Source organism: Artemia sp. Qi Xiang Cuo, chromosome 15 (genome assembly GCF_049724085.1).
Source record: "Artemia sp. Qi Xiang Cuo chromosome 15, ASM4972408v1, whole genome shotgun sequence".
Classification (NCBI taxonomy): domain Eukaryota; kingdom Metazoa; phylum Arthropoda; class Branchiopoda; order Anostraca; family Artemiidae; genus Artemia; species Artemia sp. Qi Xiang Cuo.
The window spans coordinates 32597218-32616992 of record NC_142808.1 but is presented as its reverse complement, the minus strand read 5'-3'; the positions used below and the strand labels follow the sequence as shown (position 1 = coordinate 32616992).

The 19775-nt window shown below is 37.0% G+C and overlaps 1 protein-coding gene across 1 annotated transcript in view; it reads right to left on the bottom strand.

The window, feature by feature from the left end:
• Window positions 1–19775, bottom strand: part of LOC148943571 (uncharacterized) — a 77488-nt gene that overhangs the window by 17697 nt on the left and 40016 nt on the right. The window contains exons 4-5 of the mRNA XM_089101465.1: window positions 19044–19191; window positions 11339–11428 (exon numbers count right to left, since the gene is read on the bottom strand). Of these exons, the coding sequence (XP_088957591.1) occupies window positions 11373–11428; window positions 19044–19191 (204 nt within the window). The 3' untranslated portion in view covers window positions 11339–11372. The remainder of the gene's footprint in view (window positions 1–11338; window positions 11429–19043; window positions 19192–19775) is intronic.

Below are 19775 nucleotides of genomic sequence, written 5' to 3'. Positions count from 1 at the left end.
ATCATCTAACCTGTTAATTTAATACCCAGACAGCGTGGAAGATTTTATCAGAAATGACTGTCAATTATTTTTGTTGAGGGGTCTCTAATTTAATCAGCACAAAAGTGTTAAGAGAGCCTTGGGGGGGGGGAGGATACTATGCCTAAAGCCTTTGCAAGAGTGTATTCAAAAACTAAGTTTTTCGGCGATCGGATGAACAGTGTAGCAGTGCAATAAGAAAAGAAAGACAGACGGACAGACATAAATTCGATAATATATATATAGATGACCATAGCTTACGCAGACAACAGTTAAAATGGGAGCCGACGTTTACTCCCTCCCCTCGGAAAACAAGTCCCTCCCCTGTAGAAAATACCGCCCGCGGCTGGTTGGTTTCCAATCACTTTTGACTTATAAAAAAGGACTAGAACTCTCAATTTGTGATCGAATGAGCATCCTACGAAGTTTCTACGACCACGAGGCGGAGATGAAGATGAGGAATGGGCAGCCCCCCCCCCTTCTATACGAAATGAATTCTGCTCATTTTGGGGTTTAATGTTACTCTTTACTTTCATAATAACAGCGTAGACCAGAAACATTCACCGAAATCAAGGGGGATTAAATGTCAATTTCACATTTTTGATGTGTTTTTTTGAAGTTTTTTTTATCTCCTTCCCCTGAAAAAATACCCCCCAAACAAAAGCCCTGAATACGACCCTGGGGATTATAAATCAATTTCTACCTCCAACCTACCCTTGTCTCTTTCTTAGTACTTATTCTGTATTTATCTTAAGGTTCAATGAGAGTTGGGATGTTTTGGCACTAAAATGCACCCTTTGAAGAATCTCCTTCCCTCTCTAACTAGCCAAAATATTTTTCAGGTCTAAACATATTTCACTGTCTTAGGTAAATTCTCTGTTGCTTTACAATTCCAGGCATTTCCATTCCATATAAGGGCTTTAAACCTCTACCATGGGGTTCTATGAATGTTTTGTAGTTAGGGAGGGAGTGAGATGCCTCAAAAGGTGCATTTAATACCAAAACATCACAACTATCTCAGGGACTTCAGATAAATACATAATTAGTTCTAAGGGAGAGACGAGGGGAGGGTGGAGGTGGAAATTGATAAATAATCCCCCAGGCTGTATCCTGGATTTTTTTTTGGGGGGGGGGGGGGCAAACAAAATAAAAAACACATCAGAAATGTGAAACTGATATCTAATACCTCTTGATTTCTGGAACGTTTCTGGCCTACGCTGTTATTGTGAAAGTAAAAAGTAACATGCATGGGCGTAGGCAGCATATTGTCTAGGGGGGGGGCAGTCGATTGTGTGATGGAGGGGGAGATGAAGTAATGTCAGCATGGGCGTAAGTAGCTTCTTGCCTAGGGGAGGGGGCAGCCACTTCTATGATGAAGGACGGAGGGGGGGGGGGAGCCGAAGTTATATTGGCAGTTCACAAAACCTTACATTGCCAGCAAGTTATATCATACTTATGAAATCCTTATTAATAAGTAATCACCAAAAATTATAAATCCTCAATATGCTTCAGCATATTGGTGATCGTGAGCATATTGATGAATATCTAATGTAAATTTGAATATCTAATGTAAATTTGAAGGTCTAGGGGGAGGGGGCATCTGTCCCCCCTGCCTCCCCCTCCCTACTCCCATGCTAACATGAAACCTCAATACGAGGATAATTAATTCCTTATAGGAAGGGGACTTCCCCTTTCTCATCCCCAGTTCCACCTCATGGTCGCAGAAACTTCGGAGGGTGCTCATTCCATCAAAATTTGAGAGTTCTAGTCCTTTTTTATAAATCAAAAGTAATTGGAGACCAACCAGCTGCGTGGGGGTATTTTACCTGGGGGGGGGGTATTTTCCGAGTAAATACCCCCAACGGAAGATACCCCTACGTAAAATAACCCCCGCGGAAAATACCCCCCGCGATTGGGACCACCCTCCAAAGTTTCTACTCTTTACTTTCACAATAGCAGCGTAGACCAAAAATATTCCCAGAAATCAAGAGGGATTAAAAATCATTTTCACAAATAAAAAAAAAAAAAAAAAAAAAAAATGTACACCCCCCAAAACATAACCTCAAACAAAAGTACTGGATACGGCCCTTTGGATTATATATATAAATGCACCCTTTAAGGCATCTCCCTCCCTCCATAACTGCAAAACAATCGAAGAACCCCTTTGTAGAGGTTTAAAATCCTTGTATACAAATGTTTGGAATTGCAAAACAACAGATAATTTACCGCAGACAGTGAAATTTGTTTACACTTTAAAAATATTTCGGCTAGTTAGAGAGGGAGGGATATGCCCCAAAGGGTGAATTTTAATGCCAAGACCATGAAACTCTCATTGAGTCTTAACATAAATAGAAAATTAGTTATAAGAAAGAGACAAGGGGAGGGTGGAGGTACAAATTGATTTATAATTGCCACGGTGGTATTCAGGACTTTTGTTTGGGGGGTTACTTTCTCGGAGTGGGGGGTAAAAAAAACTTTAAAACGCACAAAGAATGTGAAACTGATATTTAATCCCTCTTGATTTCTGTGCATATTTCTGGTCTACGCTGTTATTATGAAAGGAAAGAGTAACATAAAACCCCAAAATGAGCAGAATTTACTCCGTATAGGAGAGGAGCTGCCCCTCCCTAATGCCCACCTCCACCTCAAGGCCGTAGAAAGTTCGGAGGACATTCATTCCAGCAGAGATTGAGTTCTACTCCTTTTTTTATAAGTCAAAAGTGATTGTAAATTAACCAGCGACGGGGGGGTTGTAAGTTCCGGGGGTGGGTAGGTAAACACCTAGACACGACTAGACATATAGCAATATTTAAAGAATACTTATTGTTCATAGTATTATTTCCATTCAATGGCTGCCGTGCTCAGCACAAAAGATGTATCTTATATTGACGTGGCATTGCTGAAGAACCGATGAACCTTTAAAGGTCTAGTTTTCCTCTTTAGGGCTATTAGTCAGTCATTTTCAGGCACATACAGATGGGAGGGGGCAAATTTGTCAATTAAAAAAAAAAAAATAAGACTTAATCGTCAATAGTTTTGATGCCAACGATTATTATCCTTAGACAGAGCATCAGACGGTGAATAAATTTTTACGTATATTTCTTGGTTATCTCTTCACGGACCATTACCATCTTGTATCCCCCAAGACTAGCTTGTTTCTATATGTTGATCCTTAAATATATGAAACTCATGAAGCTCAAAGATATAAGAAAAACACATAGTTCGTCTAAATATCATAAAAATTCAGGGCCCTTTGGAGGACATCCTCTAGAGGATTAATGGAGGTAGATGCTTCAAAAGACAAAAGCGAAGGTTGAGGAGTATTGCCTGAATTTAGTTTAGGTTGGAAAAATCGTATAAGTAACTCGAGATTTCTCGGGGAGGAAGAATAAATCTTACATCATCGTTTGAATAATTTTGGTCAACTAGTTTTCTCAAAATTTTCACTCACTGGCATTGTGGCCTTATTTGGCCAAAATTGTTGTTTTGTGGGGGAAATGGCGCTTTCTTGTAACGCAATCTAAAATTTCAACTTAAAAAAGACACTAGAACTAGCCCGTTTGAACTTCCGTTCAAACGGGCCCCTTCATGATTATCTACACCTCTGGTTTAGAATGATCACCCTTGAGCAAAGAAGAAAAAAAGGAGACACAACAGTTATGCTAAAATGTTTCATAATTTTAAAGAAGGAAAGCTTTAAACCTCAAGTGTTTAGACCATGAAACATTGATTGATTATATCAAAATTGACATTTTCGAACATTTTGGGCCTATTTCCACCAAAATTGATGTTTTACCGGACAAAATGGCAGAAAACGGCACTTTTCTGTGATGTGATATCTTTTGCTATCTAAAAAAGGCACTAGATATGTTCATTTTCCTCTTTTAATATTCTTTGACCACTAGTTCAATATGATCTCTCCAAGGGAAAAAAGGGGACGTAGAAGTGCTGCCATGCAAAATGTGATTTTCCTTGTTTTTCTGAGTGGGACACTATAAACCCCTAATTAAGAGCTTTCGACTAACGCAATTTCAATTGGTGAATTGTTCAATTTCTGGCTATTTTTTCGACGTCCTCGTAAATTTATTCTCATAATTCTAAACTATTATTCAGTAAAATCTTAATACAAATTACGCTACATGGAAAATAGCGTCACTAGGCAGTTAATTGAAAACCGTTTTTAAAATTTCGGCTATTGAGGGCCGAGGTCCTTTACTCGGTTGGGGTTACTGCAGCAACCATGATATTACCTGAAACATGTTATTCTAATACCTTCAATCTTCCACCCACAAGTCACTATGAATAAAGTATTACAGATGCACTGTAGTGACATAATACTTTCTATCATTATGGCTTTAAAAAATCACTCTAATAAAGAACCACACTCCATCATGGGTGTACAAAGGGGGGGGGGGCAGGGGGGCTGCCCCCTAGAGCTTTATATTTACACTAGATATGGCTGAAAAAGCAGTCTAGGGCTAAACGGAAAGCAGGTCGTCCTCGTCTGGGGTGGGAGGACGTCATAAAGAAAGATTTAAAGGAAATGGGAACTTCATGGGCGGGTGTAAAAAGGGAGGCTTTGAATAGATTGGGATGGAGGAGGAGCGTGCAGAGCTGTGTTGGCCTCAGACGGCTTGGTGCTGCGGTGAGTTGTTAGTAGTAGTAGTATTTCACCTCTTTCATGGAAAAAAAGGTAAAAAATTTTCTCAGAGACAAAAAACTGTAAAAAAAAAATCCTATTTCCAGGAAAATTTTCTTCTTTTCATGCATAATTTATAAAATTTTTAACATTTAAGTGACTTGGTTGCCGATTGCAAGTGGAGCAAATTAGGAAACATCTTACGGTTTTACTTACCAGTAATTCAATCCAGATGATTCGAATAATACGACAATCACAAAGATATACTAGCTAGTTAGTCAGAACCAAATAAAAGTACATCTGAAGTATCAAAAAAGATTTTACTTACATTCAACCAAAAAAAATTCTAAACTTTCAACAATCTACCCCAAAACACAGAAAGAATATTGAGGTTTGCTTCCTTTAATATTCGTATTTTTGAGCTAATTCTTACTTCCAAAGCAGCCTTGATTTTAAGATGAAATAAACCCAAAAAGGAGGACAAAAGTAGACAACCTCTCTTAGGAGAGCTAAAATCCGGCCAAATACGGCAAACGAGGGGTTAACAACTGGGCATTTTGAGGGACACCTGGAGGCATGAGCCACGTCGGAGGCAAGCCTCCGGAGGCACACCGGAGGCATATTCCAAAGGGTGCAATATGTAAATATATACAGCTTGCCTGTTATTCGGTATCTGTCGAATATTTCAGCACCTTCAAAAACGATCTTTTAAAACTTGGAAAACATCATTTACGGGTTTATTTGGCAAGGAAAAGAACCCCCAAGACTGAAAACATCTGATATGTACCTAAAGAAGAAGAACGGAGGACTGCAAGTTGTTGATATCCATGCAAAAACTAGGTAACCCTACGATTGCACTGATGGTGTCACTTTTTCCTATTACTCATGCAGCGTTGCCACCAGCTCAAAAATAAAATTTCGATTTTTCTTCAAAAAAAATTCCCAAAATTTCAAAAAAAATCCTGGAACACGGTTTTTAAGTTATACAACATAGGGCTGCGCAGTGATGACGTAAAAAGCAAGGTACGAAATTCAAAGTACCGTGAAACGTGGTTTCTAGTTGTAACTAACAACTGATTGTCAATATTCCTAGTATTATTTCGACGTTAAAACGTTCTGTTGGATTATTGGAATCTAATTAAAACATTTTAGGCTAAAAAGATTTGCCAAAGTTCCGAAAAAACTTGTCTATGCATCCACGTTTCATCGTTATTTGAATTTCCCACCCAAGAACTAGCGTCACACTTCGCAGCCCTATTTAATATGGCTTGGCCAGCGGTAGAATTTGCCTTTTATCACCTCTTCACACGTCCCTCTCCCTTTTATCATACCTGCTTTTCTGTTTAGTGGCTGTGCCAAGACGCACCCTTGGATCTCGGATTCTTAATTGTATTAAAAAAAAAGGAATCTACTGCTTTGACACGAAAGAATCCGGAAGACACAAAGATCCATTTTTCCTGAATGTACTTAGAATCCAACTTTCTTGGTATTAAACCCAGGCCTTTGGGTATTTGAAGGAAAAACTGTAAAGCAACAGTCAGAAAAACTGTTACTACCGAGTTATTAGTAAAAAGCTCTAAGTAAAGCAACCAACTAAAAAAAATAACTAGTTTCTCAGATATTTATTGGTACGTTTCAGTAATCATCTCGATAATCACAGCTCAAATGACAACCCTAAGAAACTGGACAAATGAGCTTCAGTAAATCAAACTAAGCTCGGTTAGCACAAGTATAAACACTAAGTCTTCTACTACTAAGTCTTCTACTGAGCATAACAAGTTTTCCGATGGTATTCATCATCGCTTTCGCTGCCCTAGATCTCGGAATGCATTCGAGACTCATAAAATTATATCAAGAACTCAAGCGAATAGGGGACGAGAGGCACACGCACTTGAGCTGGAAGGACCAGCCCCGCCGTGGGTGGCCTCCTCGTCCGTAGGAGACATGGTTCAAGATTCTGTTCAGTTCTGTGCCCTCATGCATGTCGGTATTAAGGTTATTTTTGGTTTTTTGTTGATGGGTTGGTTGTATTTTTCTTTTTTTTGTTTATTAAGGTTGGTCGTAAAAAGGGCTGAAAAAAAAAGAAAAAAGAAGGAAAAAAGTGCCACCGCAAGAATGGGTTTCTTGTGGACGGAGGACGCCCAGTCTACGGGAGAGCAAATAGTTTTTTTGTGTAAAAAAATTTTAAGTTGTAAGAGTAAGCCTTTTGGAAGACCACCTTTAAAATTCAAATTCGTATTAGTGAAAATTGAAGGATATGAATTTTAAGAAATTGAAGAAAAATGCCACCGGAAAAACGTCTCCTAGAGGGGGAAGGACACCCTGGAACGGGGGGAGCGATAGATATTTGGCAAGAAAAAAGTTAAATGGTAGTGTGCCTTCATGTCCACTAATACATTGACTGGTATATAATAAAACTTTTTTTTTTGAAGTTTAGGTGATATGATAATGTATAAAGTTGTAAGATTTATATGTTTTTGTATTAAAATATCACCGAGTGGAGAGGAGTAGGAGAGGGAAAAAAAAATAAAAACTACCTCTGAAAAATGTTAAACAAAATTCCTTCTGTTGACACACAGAACATGGCGATGGTGGTTATGGTTTTGAGGTCAGTTTTGGGTTTAGGTGCCATTTTTAACATGATGATTGTGATACTGACGAGACATTAAAAAAAGTGGAACCCTTTGTTCTGGATAAATGAATTCAGCTTTGTGAAGACGTCTGAGTCAAAGCCAAAGACAATGTTGGTGCCGATTTCCCTAGAAATGGGTTCTGCTGAATGCATGATATACAGGCTGGAGTTACAGTAACCCTGGTCTACCAATGCGGCAGTTAATGTGAGATCAGCATTCAGCCGGAACCACTGGCACAGAATTCCTATGTCGTCAGGGAACGGCATCGCCATATTCTGCGTGTCAACAGAGTGGCATCTTCGCCCAGACAAGTAGCCAAACTGTAGGACCCGCCCAACAAATACTCTCTTTCCCCTGCCAACCGGTCTTTAAACGCATCATTCACCGATACGCAATTCCGATTTCACACTGAGCTCTGCATTGGTTTGTGGCAACTCACGTAGTCCTACTCGTCAGCCCTGGACCATCACCCGTTTTAATCGGTCACTGCTCAGCTTCTCAGAGCTTTCCCTCAGAAGCCACAACAGCGTGGATTTTTATTGGTGTTATGGAGTCGTGAGAAGTCTTGAAAAGACAAAACCTAGAACTCTTCATGTTCATCACAGGCTCACTAGCCCAATTTTTCTCAACTTGGTGTTTAACACAGTGAGCAATTACTGGCAAATCTTAAAAGATGCCGTCACTTTCTGAGCCCGATTCAGTGTCAGTCACGGAAGCCTTTTCCTGCTTATCGGACAGAGTTTTTCCTCTGAGTCATCGTCTGAGTCACTGTCGTGAAGTACAGAAAGACGAACATTCGGTACTTGGTGACCGAAAGCAGAAAGTACGCCGTCGGGTATCAAGGCTTTCATTATTTGCTGGCTTTCAATACAAGCTCGCCCTAGCTCAAGCTTTATTTTATCGTCCCCGGGCAAAGAAAAATAGGAACTGACAGACACAACACCAATGGATCTAACTTGCTTGGCCTTGGGCAAGGACAACTGTTCATTAGAATATTGAGCTTCAAAATCCGTTATACTTTCTTATCGACGAATTCGATGTAGAAGTTGGAGGAACGAAAAGTTTATTACAGTACTGTAAGTGCTGGTTTGAGACCACATCTACCTAAAAAAAATCTTCTCACGGTTAGCTATTCATGTCGGAGAGTTTGAAAAGACTTTTGAGCCCAAGCCGTTTGAATCGACGAATGACAAGCACTAAGGAATGCATATTTATCTCTAGGCTATGGTAAAGGTTTGTGGTAATAAAATTCTCGTTCAAAGCATAATGTCCACTTTTTAGGACCCAGGATGTCCAATGTCAAACGCAGTAAATAACACGACCAAGTAAAGATAACCTCTCAAGAGGCGAAAGTTTGCCGTCGTAAAAAACGCGCCGTACGCTTTCGATAAGCCAAAGATAAAACTGTGTTCCTTCGCTTCCAGGAACACGCTGTTTCAGGTGTGCCGGAGGCACGGAGGCACGGAGGAAGGGACACCTGCGACGGTCAGTTATTAGCCCCTCGGCGGCAAATACCACAAATACGGTAGTATTTTTAACTATTAAAAATTAGTTTATTTATAAATTACCTCAATTCGTTTTTATATTATGCCATTACTGATTTGGGTTTCCGTATTATTATGCAAGCACGCCACTAGGTTCAGGTAAGAAATTTAAAATCCTAAAACCCGTATAGGCTCGTGTTACCTCTGATGATTCTTGATTGATGACTAATTGCCTTATTAAAAATCTAACTTTTATTTTTATTAAATGTAATATTATCCTAAATGAGCATGAAGTGGTATATTGTTTTGTTCAATATTAGCATATCATTACAATTTGAAACACTGCACAGTCTAAGATAAAAGTTGTAAATTTGATGTCATACCTTTCATCCATTAGGATTTTCGAAATTGTGTGATATTTCTTATTTGTTGTGCTCTTAACGCTACCTAATTCGACAAAAGATTCAATATTTTAATCCTTTTAGGGTCTTTGCGTGAAACCTCTGTTAAAAAATGTGAAATTTTCACGGAAAATCTCAGAGATGAGAATCACGAGAATCTTTACACGAAGATCTCAGGACTTTTCTATAGGTTACGAGCAAGGCCGTACCCAGGATTTTTTTCGGAGGGGGTTTTACTCAAAAAAATATTTTCGGTGGGTTATGGGGGGTAACCCCCTAGCCCCCCCCCCTCTTGGTACGGCCTTGGTTATAAGTATAAATAATGCATAGGAAGATGTAAAGAATATGTTAAATATACGCCAATTTAAAGCTTAATAGAAAAAGTTTCACACAATATGTAGGTCTACACTTTATGTTTAAATTGTCAATTGATTTTCGTAGAATGTAATAATAATTATCCCCCCATCCTCTTTATCTTCACTAGGATTGAAGATCAGTGCATTCACGACAATGTAATTCTAAACGTGAAGACACGTTGCAGTTTTGTAAACTGCAAGAAATGAAATGTAAAGTGTTTCTTCAGTGTTAAACGCAAAATTCAAAACAAGTAAATCGCCGGAAAAACGTCACCCAAAGCAACCAACACCGAATTCAGTTTTAAAAAAAGAAGTCAAAACTCAACCTAATCGATCAAACCAAGGAAAGTCAACTCACTAAAACTCAATACATGCCTGTAAAACCTTACCCTCCCAACACTGTGACTACCACGAGGGGTTGGGCCTCTGGGAAACTTTCTCCTGCAATTTTCTTCGTTTAGATTAGAGCATGATGGATGGCTTATAGAAGACATACATAGTTTATTCTTGTGACTTAACATTTTGGCCCTTATAGGGGGGAAGGCGAGGAGGAGGAGGTAGTACCTCATTGAGTATGTTTTCCTGTTTTTTTCCATCCATATTATTGACAAATGTTTTTCTAGCGAAACGGTTTTTGCAAGTAACGATCTCTTCAGTAACCACTGTATTTGTTATCCTATTATCTGCATTTCACGTTTTAACAAATCAAGTTAAGCAAAATTTAATCCTTCAAGGTCTAATCCGAGCAAAAAAGCTCCTTAATTAGTCATGGATTTTCATAGCGTATGTAATTATCAAATATAATACTAAATTTTTATAGCAACAGTTGGTAGATATATTGCTAAAAAGTAGACATACTACACCTTGTCGGAGGTCCCAAGCCATCCCATTACCCTTTCCAATAAAGAGGTATATTATACATGTCTGAAATCAGGATGATCCAGAGATTGAAAATCTGCCTTACTCACAAGGCCGGCGGTCATGCATGGGCCTCTGAAAGCCCCCTTCTGAATTTTATTTCATATGTTTTGCTTTGTTGAACTCTGCATAAATCGACCTAAGTTGCTTTGAACTTTGGGTAGGTTTAGTATAACTTTGGCTTAATTATTTTGTTGGGGGGGGGGGGTATTTTTGCCGAATTAAGTTTATGGGTTGAGCTTTGCCATTCTGAATTTTACTTTTGATGGTATTTCAAGATTGTCCGGCTGGTTTGAATCTTGTGTTTTTATCCCACTCCCCTAGATTTTGAAAATGCCTACGTGTTAATTCCATATAGTGAATTATACTAGCTCCAATTTGAGCTTAATCTCATCCCTTTCTTGGTGGGAGGGGGGAGTATCCTTAATACACATAGAGGCAGGGTCGGATCGACTAGGTGCGGGGCCCAATTGGAATTTTGTTTGTAGGGCCCCCTCTATATATTATTTTTTAAGTAATTATATATATATATATATATATATATATATACATATATACACATAGGCATATATATATATATATATATATATATATATATATATATATATATATATATATATATTTATATCATAGAAAAATAGCATTTCTTTGGTATCTTCTTAGAAAAAAATCGAAAAATCAAAAACTACCTCCTAGAGTCTTAAAAATACATTTTTGCCTTCCTTCCCTGCTTTCTATGAATTTATGCCATATATTTCTTCTCCAAAAAACGCATCCTGTGCACGTTTCTGTTCGGACTACGCTTTTCTTACTTAAACGTTGATTTATACACGAAAAAATAAAGATACTAGAATAACACATTTATTATTAAATAACAAGTAAAAATAACCTGCAGCATTTTAGAATCCATGCAACTTCATTATTTAGTAGTGGGATCCATCGAAAAATGATAGCATGTGGTTGTCCATTACTTTCCTTGCTGAAAAAAAAAATAAATATTTAAAAGAATTAGTTGTTTAAACAGTAAAGATATTTTGAAAAAATATTATTACATTTTTTCCTGATATTAGAGAGGTTCCTCTCTAATAGGACATTAGAACGCATTTAGAGAGGTTCCTGAAAGAGAACAGCTTTCAAACAGTAGGCATTGACGTGACCTACACATGGCGTAGGAGCTAGGAGATCTATAAAACTGTTCGAAGTCCAACTCATTTGACACTGAATGAAATATATGAAGAAAACAGAAAATGTTTTATTTCAATAAAAATAACACGAAAATATTTTAGTTCATTTGAATAAAAACAAAGAATGGAATTGATTTGCTGTTTTTTTTCTTTTTTCCGGAAAATTTCGGAGAAGTAAGGTACGTCGTTATTTCAGAAATATCTCTTTTAATCATTTTTAATTTCTAAGCATTTTTAGATGATGAAGGTGAAGCAAAATAACATGAAAATTAATTTATGGATTTTTAGATTCTAAAATTTCAAACATTTGTGTTGCTTTTTCCCATATTATTTATAATTTTGGTATTTAGGATTTGAATTCTTTTCATTTTGTTTCGGCAATTTGTTCGTATTATCTGGTTAATTAGTGTTTAATTTTTTCATTCCCATGAAACTTGGATTTTGGTGCATATTCTGACAATCAAACTAGATAACCATGCTTAGTTCAACAACAATCAATTCAAGAGTACAAGTTAAATTCTATGGTCAATGAAAACCAAATTCTTCCAATTGGATTGTCATCCAAAGTAAAGATTTTTGAATCAAAAAGAGAATTTTACAGATGGATCGGTTATGTAAATCCAGTTCATTATGAGATATAGTATATTAATAGTGCAGTTTACAAAGTGAATTACACCTATAGAGAAAAGAAAAGTATCTCAGACAGTGTACGAACCTTAATTTACCTTTGTGGTATTTTTGTTTCCACGTTGACACGAAATCAGGGATCTTTCTGTTATTAAATTAAAAAATAAGTTTTTTCAACTGAATTATAAGGACGAACGAACATTAAAACTTATGACAAACAGAAATTATTCCGTATATGAAGGGGGTCGCCCCTTCCTCAATACCATGCTCTTCACGCTAAAGTTTTTTAGTACTTTTGAAGAAACTTCTTATTCTAATTCAATGGCCCTGGTCTTTCAGGAGCCGTGGGACAAAAAGCCAAACTTTGACGCAAAGAACGAGGCATTGAGGAAGGGGCAACACCCTTCATTTACAATATAATTTCTGATCGTTTTAAGTTTTAATGTTCCTCCTTACTTTCAGTAAAATAAATTGTTTTTTTATTAAATTTTTCCGGGCCGGAGTAAATCCGGCCCCCCTCCATGGAAAACTTCTACCACATAAAATACCCCCCCCCCCGCGACAGACAATTCCATCCTCGCAGAAAATTTTCCCTGGAAAAATTTTCTTGCTGAAGATTCTGACTGAAAAAGTCCCTTAGCCCTTATTTGAAAAAGACTTCAATTTCTGATCGTTTTTCAAATCATCACGGAAACCGTGGACAATTTTTCACAGAAATCCCCTCCGCCAGTGGAAAGTTGATTCAGGAGAAAATTGTCCCGTGGAAAATTTCTTTCGGGGAAGCCCTCCCCCCACGGGAAATTACTCCAGACAGTTCCAACCCCGCTGAAAGTTTCCTTCGGACAATTCCACCGGAACATCTCCATGTGTGAAAATGTGTCGGCAAAGAGAAAGTAAGACAAATAAAAAGAATTACGCACAGGAAATCAGTTGAACTTTTCTTACGATTCCTTGAATTTTAAGGGATTTCCACCTTTTTCGGAAACTCTGGCAAATGAACAAGTTTTCCGCGAGGGTTTACTATTGCATTTTTTTTTTAATTTTGCAAAACCGAGACACATCGTGACTCTCCTGCGCTCTAGTGTTTCCAATCTGGCTTTTTCAAACAGTTCGTGGTAACGAAATGTAAGCAAGGAGCGAGCCGGCTCAATAGTAACTGAAACTCTGAAAAACGGAATTTTGATACCAATAGATACATCAAATGAATCAGATTTTTATGTTGATTTCAAATATACAAGTTTCATCAATTTTAGTGTTACCCATCAAAAGTTACGCCTGAGAAAATTTGCCTTATTTTCAGAAAAAGGAGGAAACACCCCTAAAAGTCATAGAATCTTAATGAAAATCACACCAGCGGGTTCAGCGTATCAGAGAACACTACTGTAGAGGTTTCAAGCTCCTATTCGCAAAAATTTGGAATCTTGCTTTTTTTTTGCCTGAAGAAATATCACGGATGCGTGTTTTTTGGTGTTTTTTTTTGAGGGGTGATCGTATCGACTCAGTGGTCCTAGAATATCACGAGAGGGCTCATTCGAACGGAAATAAAAAGTTCTAGTGCCCTTTCTTAAGTGACCCAAAAAATTAGAGGGCAACTAGGCCCTTCCCACGCTCATTTTGGTCAGCATAGTGGAAAAATATAATAACTATGTCTTTGAGGATGACCGAATCCTCCACAGTCCCTGGGGAAACGGCTGCAAGTTCTAAAATTTCCCCATTGTTTACATATAGTAATGGTTGCTGGGAAGTACACAGACCTTTTCAGGGGGATTTTTTCGTGAGGGGGGCGGGGGAGGGGGTTACGTGGGAGGATATCTCCATGAAGGAATTTTTCATTGGGGAAGACAATTTTCCATAACGGGGGTGCCAGATTTCCCAGCATTATTTAAAAAACGATCAGAAATTAAGTAAAAAAAACAAGTTTTTTCAACTGAAAGTAAGGAGCAAGTTTTTTATTGTTTTAAAAAGTGGAGTTGTGGGAAAGAGTCAAACTTTAGCGTAAAGGGCGAGACGTTGAGGAGGGGACAACCCCTTTCATATACAGAATAATTTCTGTTCCGTCTTAATGTCGCTCCTTACTTTCAGTTAAAAAAACTCCTTTTTTTTTAATTTTTAGAAGAAGGGAGTATGGAACCTTAGCTTCTTTAAAAATTATTCGCAGGGCTCTCTTTGGGATGGATTCAATTGTTTCTGATTTTGTGTTGGAAATATAAGGGTGCCAAACTGGACAAGCATATTCAAGATGCGGGCGGACAAAGGAAGTATAAATTCTTAAAGAACAGGAAGGGGGGACACTAAATTGATTTAGGAGCTCAAGGGGGCGATAGACACATTAGCTCTACGGATGATATCTTCAACATGGATATCCCACTTTAAATTAGAAGAAATTCTGACGCCAAGTAATCCAAGAGATGACATGGAAGTTTCTGAAGGGGATAGGGTTAGCAAAGTGGGGTGTGGTTATAAGGAAACATATTGGCATTAACATTGATTTAGAGGGGTTTACTCTCATATCTAAATTTGAGGAATCGTCTGCAATGTCATTGAGGATGCTCTTTGAGTTGTTTATCAAATTTCTATAGCAGGTTTCAACAACCGTTAGGTCATCCAAAAATTTCCATCTTTCAGGAAATTCCTTAGTGAAGCTGTTAATCATAACCGAAAAAAGGAGGGGACCTAGGAGAGTACCTTGGGGCACTCTATTGTGGACAAGGAGGAACTGGAATAATGATTCTGCTATTTGACTACCTTTGACCTATTTAATAAGAAGGAGGCAACCAATTTCACGAGGAAGGAATTAATATTGAATTCAGTGACAAGTTTCTCAAGTAAAATATTAAGGTTAACAAGATCAAATCCTTTTTGAAGACATTAAATTTAGCCAAGCAACTAGGCTTTTCGAGAATTTTCTCTATTGAGTCAATTCAATAAGAGAAACGAGGTAATGGGAGGTAGAAGTGAAATTGAGGTCCCCGAATTGCCTCAGGTTAGTAAGAGGTAGGACTTTTTCTTTTAGCAAATCTGCAAGGAATCCTTCATATAGTTTTGAGAATATAGGAATGAGGGAAATAGGACGAACACCTTCAAAACCATGCTTTCCAGCGTTTCTTCCAGCGACTATCCAGATTGTTGAATGGGATTCATAGATTGATGCTTTAACAAGGGAATTATTGAATTCTGTGATCGTCAATCTTAAAACCAGTTTTTCTCCAAAGAAGAATTGTCAAAAACACAGTCGGCATAGTTCCAATTCAGTCTGGATTGTCTCTGAAACCATCATTCGTTAGTCAAAATAGTCACTGGAAAACGGCCAAGATTGCACGCATCGCATCTCCATGAGCACTACGTGAATTTCTTTATCCCAAAAGTATTCTTGATATTCTCGTCAAACAAGTTTATTTTATTTTATTTTGAAAGATATTCTCGCGAAACAAGTTTTGAATTTTATGATGGTCATTTCGATTAGAGCTAAATAAAAACCTTTCTATATTGTCATTCTGTTATTGAAAATTAAATAAAACGAACAACAGATCGTCAGTGGCGGATCCAGGGGGGGGCACCCCCTAACATAGTCTAAAGCAGTGTAATTTACTTAATTAACGCAAGTGTGCGTTAATTAAACTTGCTCCTAACGCAAGTTTATCGGATCAACCTACTTTGTACCCCCCCTTAAAAAAACCTGGATCCGAACTACCTGAGCTCAGTAAAGCCCTTATCAGGTTGTTGACTACTTGCGCCTCATGTAATGAATTAGGATAGAAAAAAGACTAACTTAAACAAATACATAATGAACAAGGCCTAAATAACATCTAACTGAACAATTTAAGTAGTTATTTTTTTAAATGATCATTGTGGCAAAAAACATAGAAAGAAAAGTTTTCTTATGGTATTTTTCTAGCCTTCCATCTGTTGGCATTATTGGTAATCATGCTTTTTGTTATTGGAAAGAAATGCTGAAGAAGAGAAATGTTGGTCAATATTCCTCAAAGTATCATTCCCCTAGTTTTTAACGAATTTCCTTTCGTTGTCGCACGAATTAAACACACTTTTTCTGTTTGCTACTCCCGCTAAATTGCAATAGTCCGTTAGATATCTTTTTTGGGTTTGCTCTAATTTAAAGTTTCAGACGATTTTCACTCTAATCTAGTGTTTCTCTAAAAGCTAATAAATATCACACAGGAATATCAAATCAATGTATTCATCGTTACATTATTCCTCTACTATAAATGGCATAACTGGAAAGACCACAAAGGACTTTGAGAGAAAACTTTAAGCCTTTAAAAGTTTGTTAAACTGAAAACATTATTTTGCAGGGTAGGCGTTATCAAAAAATGAGAAAATCAGGCCATTGTGTAAAAAAAATTCAGCCTATGTCGCATTTTCCTTATTTTTACGGAAGAGTATAAATAAGGTTTTCTACCTTGTTATGGGAACAAACTTGTTTTTTCAATTATTCAATAGGAAGAAATTAGAAGGCCCCTTAATTTTTCACATTTTTTCGGCTCGGCGGTGAGATTTGTTCCTACTAGTGGCATTGAAGGATTGCTTACAAAAATTACATTCTTACAATAGGATTATCAATGAAAAGGGTAATTTTACAATCAGATAATCGGTTTTAAAATCTAATCTTAAAAAAGACCTTTCTAAACAGGAAATACAATTTCAAGATATGGAGAAAATTGAAGTGTAAAATGCAGAGTCAGTCCAGCACTATTTATCATACTCAAAAATTTGACATGTTGGTCTTCCTTAGTTTAACTTATTATTATTCATTTTCCTTAATTTTATCTAGTTAGATTTCGACCTAGTTTTCTTTTTTACTTGAAACCTACCATCTTAAGAGTTTTGATTGTTAGAATATTTCAGTAAATGCGTATCACAAAATTGACCAGCGACGTTGTGATTAGTGATTTTTCGCTACTGACATTTAAAAACAGTGGCGAAATTTCATCAAAATCCTAGGGAGGGGCAAAGTTGAAGCCAATTTACCCAAATCAAGTGAAAAATGAGCCATGTTTTTACCATAAAGGCCCGTTTCTCTGGATGCTTGAATTATTCAGGCTTATCTTAGTTTTGACACGATTTTTGAAGAAACTAAATTGCAGCATGGGGGGGGGGGGGCAAACTGGGGTCTGAAGCGGACAGTTGCCCTACCTCCTTCCCTACAGCAAATTAAGCCAATGTTTATAAATAATTTATAATAACAATATCGGGTACTTGTCTATTAAACGAAACACACTCAAGAATTACGCTATGTAAGATCTGACAGAAATTGGTTTGCCTCTTTGGGATCGGTTATGATTTGCTTATTTTGAGTGAGAAAAACTAGCTGCAAGTATGTCCTCCCACTTTGGGTTGGATTGATGCGTGCAGGTTACGGAGATCTGTTTGGTACGTTCGACGCATGGTGTTTCTGGGAGGGTTGTTTTGGTATATTTCAAAATAAGCAAATCATAACCGATCCCAGAGAGGCAAACCTGTTTCTGTCAAATCTTACACAGCGTAATTCTTGAATGTGTTTCATTTAACAGACAAGTACGGAATCTTGTACTGGTAACGTGGTAACGGATTAGCTGCTCAAAATTGTTAGCAACAATTTTTTACTGAGACAGGATTTAATTTCGAATTCATGTGGAATTTCACACTAAACGGAATAAAAAAGAAATATCATCGTTTGCGTAGCCTGCTGGTGCCGGTCATCCTCTTTTGTAGGCGAAATTACGTCCTAGCTAAAATTAACAGTAGGAGGTAACTTATTGCGAAATATTCTAATTGGACTTAAAAACCAACGAAATATACAATTTATTTGACATTATTCTTTAGGTTACAATGACATTTCCTGAATTATAATTTAAATTTCTCAATGCCTTTGATGAGTAAAGTTTTTCTTTTCATTCGTTGGTGACGAAAATCGTCCAAAAATACTAGCAACAGAGTGATTCGAACCTAGAATAATTTAGGGTGGTGTCAAGATAGAAAACAACAAGACATCTAGAATCGATCCTTTTGAAATGGAAAGAGTCTATGTTCTTAATCTGCAAATGAAATATATTAGACAAATTTAGAACTAAACCTTCCATCAAAAATCCAGAGAATTTTGTGTTTTCTAGTACTAAACGTTTAACCAAAACAGGACAAACCCAACGGCTAAGGCTTTATGCCTTAGTATTTGTCGAATAATTTCTGGCCCCATTAAAGGAAAAGAAGAACTTTACTCAACAAAGACATTACAAAATTTTAAATTATATATCAGGAAATATCATCCTAGTCTAAACAATAAAGTCAAAATATACTGTACAAATTATACTGTATAGTATACAAATATTTCATTGTATAATCGTACATATATAACGTAAACAAGACTTAATGAATACAGTTTAAGGATTCTCAATTGGCAGACATAAAACATTAGCCACCTGATACAAAATAATACAAAATTTCCCTATTTTTATTATAAGATTTTATATCAATCTCAGTCAATTATGAAATATAATAGAATAAAAGAATGTGTGGAAATCAACCTATGTGTGTAGAAATAGAAGATATATACGATATGGTTTAAAGACGAATAGATTAAATATGAGGCAATCAAGCCAGTAGCCCTGTAGCCTAGAGAGCGAAGCAAAAGGAAAAGGGCTAAATAGTACTACTGAAAAGCCCGCCTGCTGTTAAATAGAAGAAGAAGAAGAAGACGAGGGGAATTATTTGTCACTTGAAATTCACAGAGTAATTTTTATATTCCCACAGAATTTTAAGTAGACTTGTGCATTAATCATATAGACTTACCGAGGCCACTACCTTTAGTGATCGCCACTTCATAAGGCGTTTCACCGAAATCGTTTTTTCTGACCAGATCTGCTCCATGGCTTAGCAGCTCTTGGACAGTGTGAGTATAATTACCGATAGCAGCGAAATAAAGTGGAGTGTTGCCAGCCTGAAATGAAATAGATGAATGTTTGATACACTGAAACTGGGTTTTTGATACTAGCATCAAAAAATTCCAAAGGCAGAAACCAAATACAAGATGTATTGCAGAATATGAACGAAATAGGGAGGATGTTGTCAGGGGAACCTTTTTTCACAGCAACTATTGATTCCTTGCTAACAGTTTGTTCGATAATTTGTTCCGCGTGCATTAACTACCAGCTAAATATCAGCCCATATTTAAAAATAATTACCCAATTCAAATTTTAAACTGTTTTTCTATAAATTGTTGTCTTATCAAATTGTGAAATCTTTGACTAGCATAAAAACGATTAGCCCGGGAAACAGGGCTATTTTGACATTGACTTACTACTGAATTTAAGGAACCCTTTTAATTTTCAAATTTGTCTACACTGTAGCAGATCTTTGTTCTTCTGTTTGCAGGAAAGCGATAAATTAATGAAAAAAGAAATTTCTACTAATTAAATTTTCTGGCCACGTCAGATATTATAAAGTATCGATGATTAATCATGTTGAAAACTCCAGGTAAACAAGAATTATTTGCGAAAAACATATTAAAAATAAACAACTCTG